The sequence below is a fragment of the Panthera uncia genome, chromosome D4, assembly GCF_023721935.1.
Source record: "Panthera uncia isolate 11264 chromosome D4, Puncia_PCG_1.0, whole genome shotgun sequence".
NCBI lineage: Eukaryota > Metazoa > Chordata > Mammalia > Carnivora > Felidae > Panthera > Panthera uncia.
In genome coordinates this window covers 87,806,049-87,807,320 of record NC_064807.1, presented here as the reverse complement: position 1 = coordinate 87,807,320, position 1,272 = coordinate 87,806,049, and the positions used below count along the sequence as shown (strand labels likewise).

The 1,272-nt window shown below is 50.0% G+C and overlaps 1 protein-coding gene across 2 annotated transcripts in view; it reads left to right on the top strand.

Annotated features, from left to right (window-relative positions):
• The window catches only part of DDX31 (DEAD-box helicase 31), a 72,536-nt gene that overhangs the window by 39,724 nt on the left and 31,540 nt on the right, over window positions 1-1,272 (top strand). Inside the window, exon 17 of one of the 2 annotated variants that reach the window (XM_049638213.1) lies at window positions 692-1,252. The exons of the other annotated variant lie outside the window; for it this stretch is intronic. Within the exon in view, the coding sequence (XP_049494170.1) occupies window positions 692-731 (40 nt within the window). The 3' untranslated portion in view covers window positions 732-1,252. Of the gene's footprint in view, window positions 1-691; window positions 1,253-1,272 lie in introns of those variants that run through there. 2 annotated transcript variants of the gene reach the window in all.

Here is a 1,272-nt window from a genome sequence, read left to right as displayed (position 1 = left end):
CCCTTTTTTTTTTTTTTTTTTTTTTTTTTTTTTTCAACGTTTTTAATTTTTATTTTTGGGACAGAGAGAGACAGAGCATGAACAGGGGAGGGGCAGAGAGAGAGGGAGACACAGAATCGGAAACAGGCTCCAGGCTCCGAGCCATCAGCCCAGAGCCCGACGCGGGGCTCGAACTCACGGACCGCGAGATCGTGACCTGGCTGAAGTCGGACGCTTAACCGACTGCGCCACCCAGGCGCCCCTCCGCTTCCCTTTTAAACGCATTTCTAATGAAAGTTGTCATTGGTTTGTTAAAATGTAAATGCAAACTGTGTATCTCTTAGATCAGGCATAGGACAGGTCCCTGAATTTCTCTATCTTCTCGTGGTAAGGCGGGGCGGTTCAGATCTGCCGATAGAACCATAAACAAGCAGAGTAGATTTGCTTTGTTCCTCAGAAGCCACCCGATTTCTGAGAACAGGAGGAAGGCCCTTTTAAACTGTAAATCACTCCAGTTCTTTCTCTGCTGCCGTTCACTTGCGGTGACCGGCCCCCAGCACTGTCACAGGGACACACACGGCAGAGGGGTGCCCGGCCCGAGTGTCAGCCCAGACACGACTCCTGGAAAACCGCGCCTCTCTGTGGTGTGTTTAGTTCTTTGTATCCCTGGCTCCAAGTGGCCTTATCCTTGGTTTCTTTCTCCCTGCTTCAGAATCTCACCCCGAGTCCTTCTGTTCCTTTTCCTCTCCTGAAGAAAACGAGTGATGCACAGAGGCAAGTCCGTCAAACAAAGAAAAAGCTAGGACCGTGCCGTGCCGTGCGTTCACCTCCAGATTCTCCCGCGTCAACAAGAGGCAAATTCAGTGGCCACGGCATTTCTCTCTCTTATGAAAAGTACATTTTCTGTGAAATCACGAGCATTTTCCCCCAAACTCCTACCCTCGCAGTACGTGCTCTGCCTCCTCGGGTTGACCCCTGCTGTAAAAAGATTTCACGGCTCCATGGGGCTGTGAGCTGGCAGCACAGGGGGGAGAGTGTGGAGGGGCGGGGGCTGGGGGTGTTCAGGGAAGCGGTGACACATTTCAGGTAGATCGCTGTCAGAGACGTGACATTTTCATTCACAGCTTTGTCAGCGTAACCTTTGGGGGAAAGGGGGAGAATTGTCTTCTCCCTCCTGAGAGGTTGCCATTCATGTTTTAATTTGCTGTTACGTTAAAAAAAAAAAGAAACAACATACAAGGAAATCATTTATCTTTTTATGGTCTGTTTTTCTCCCGGAACTCCTCCTTCCCC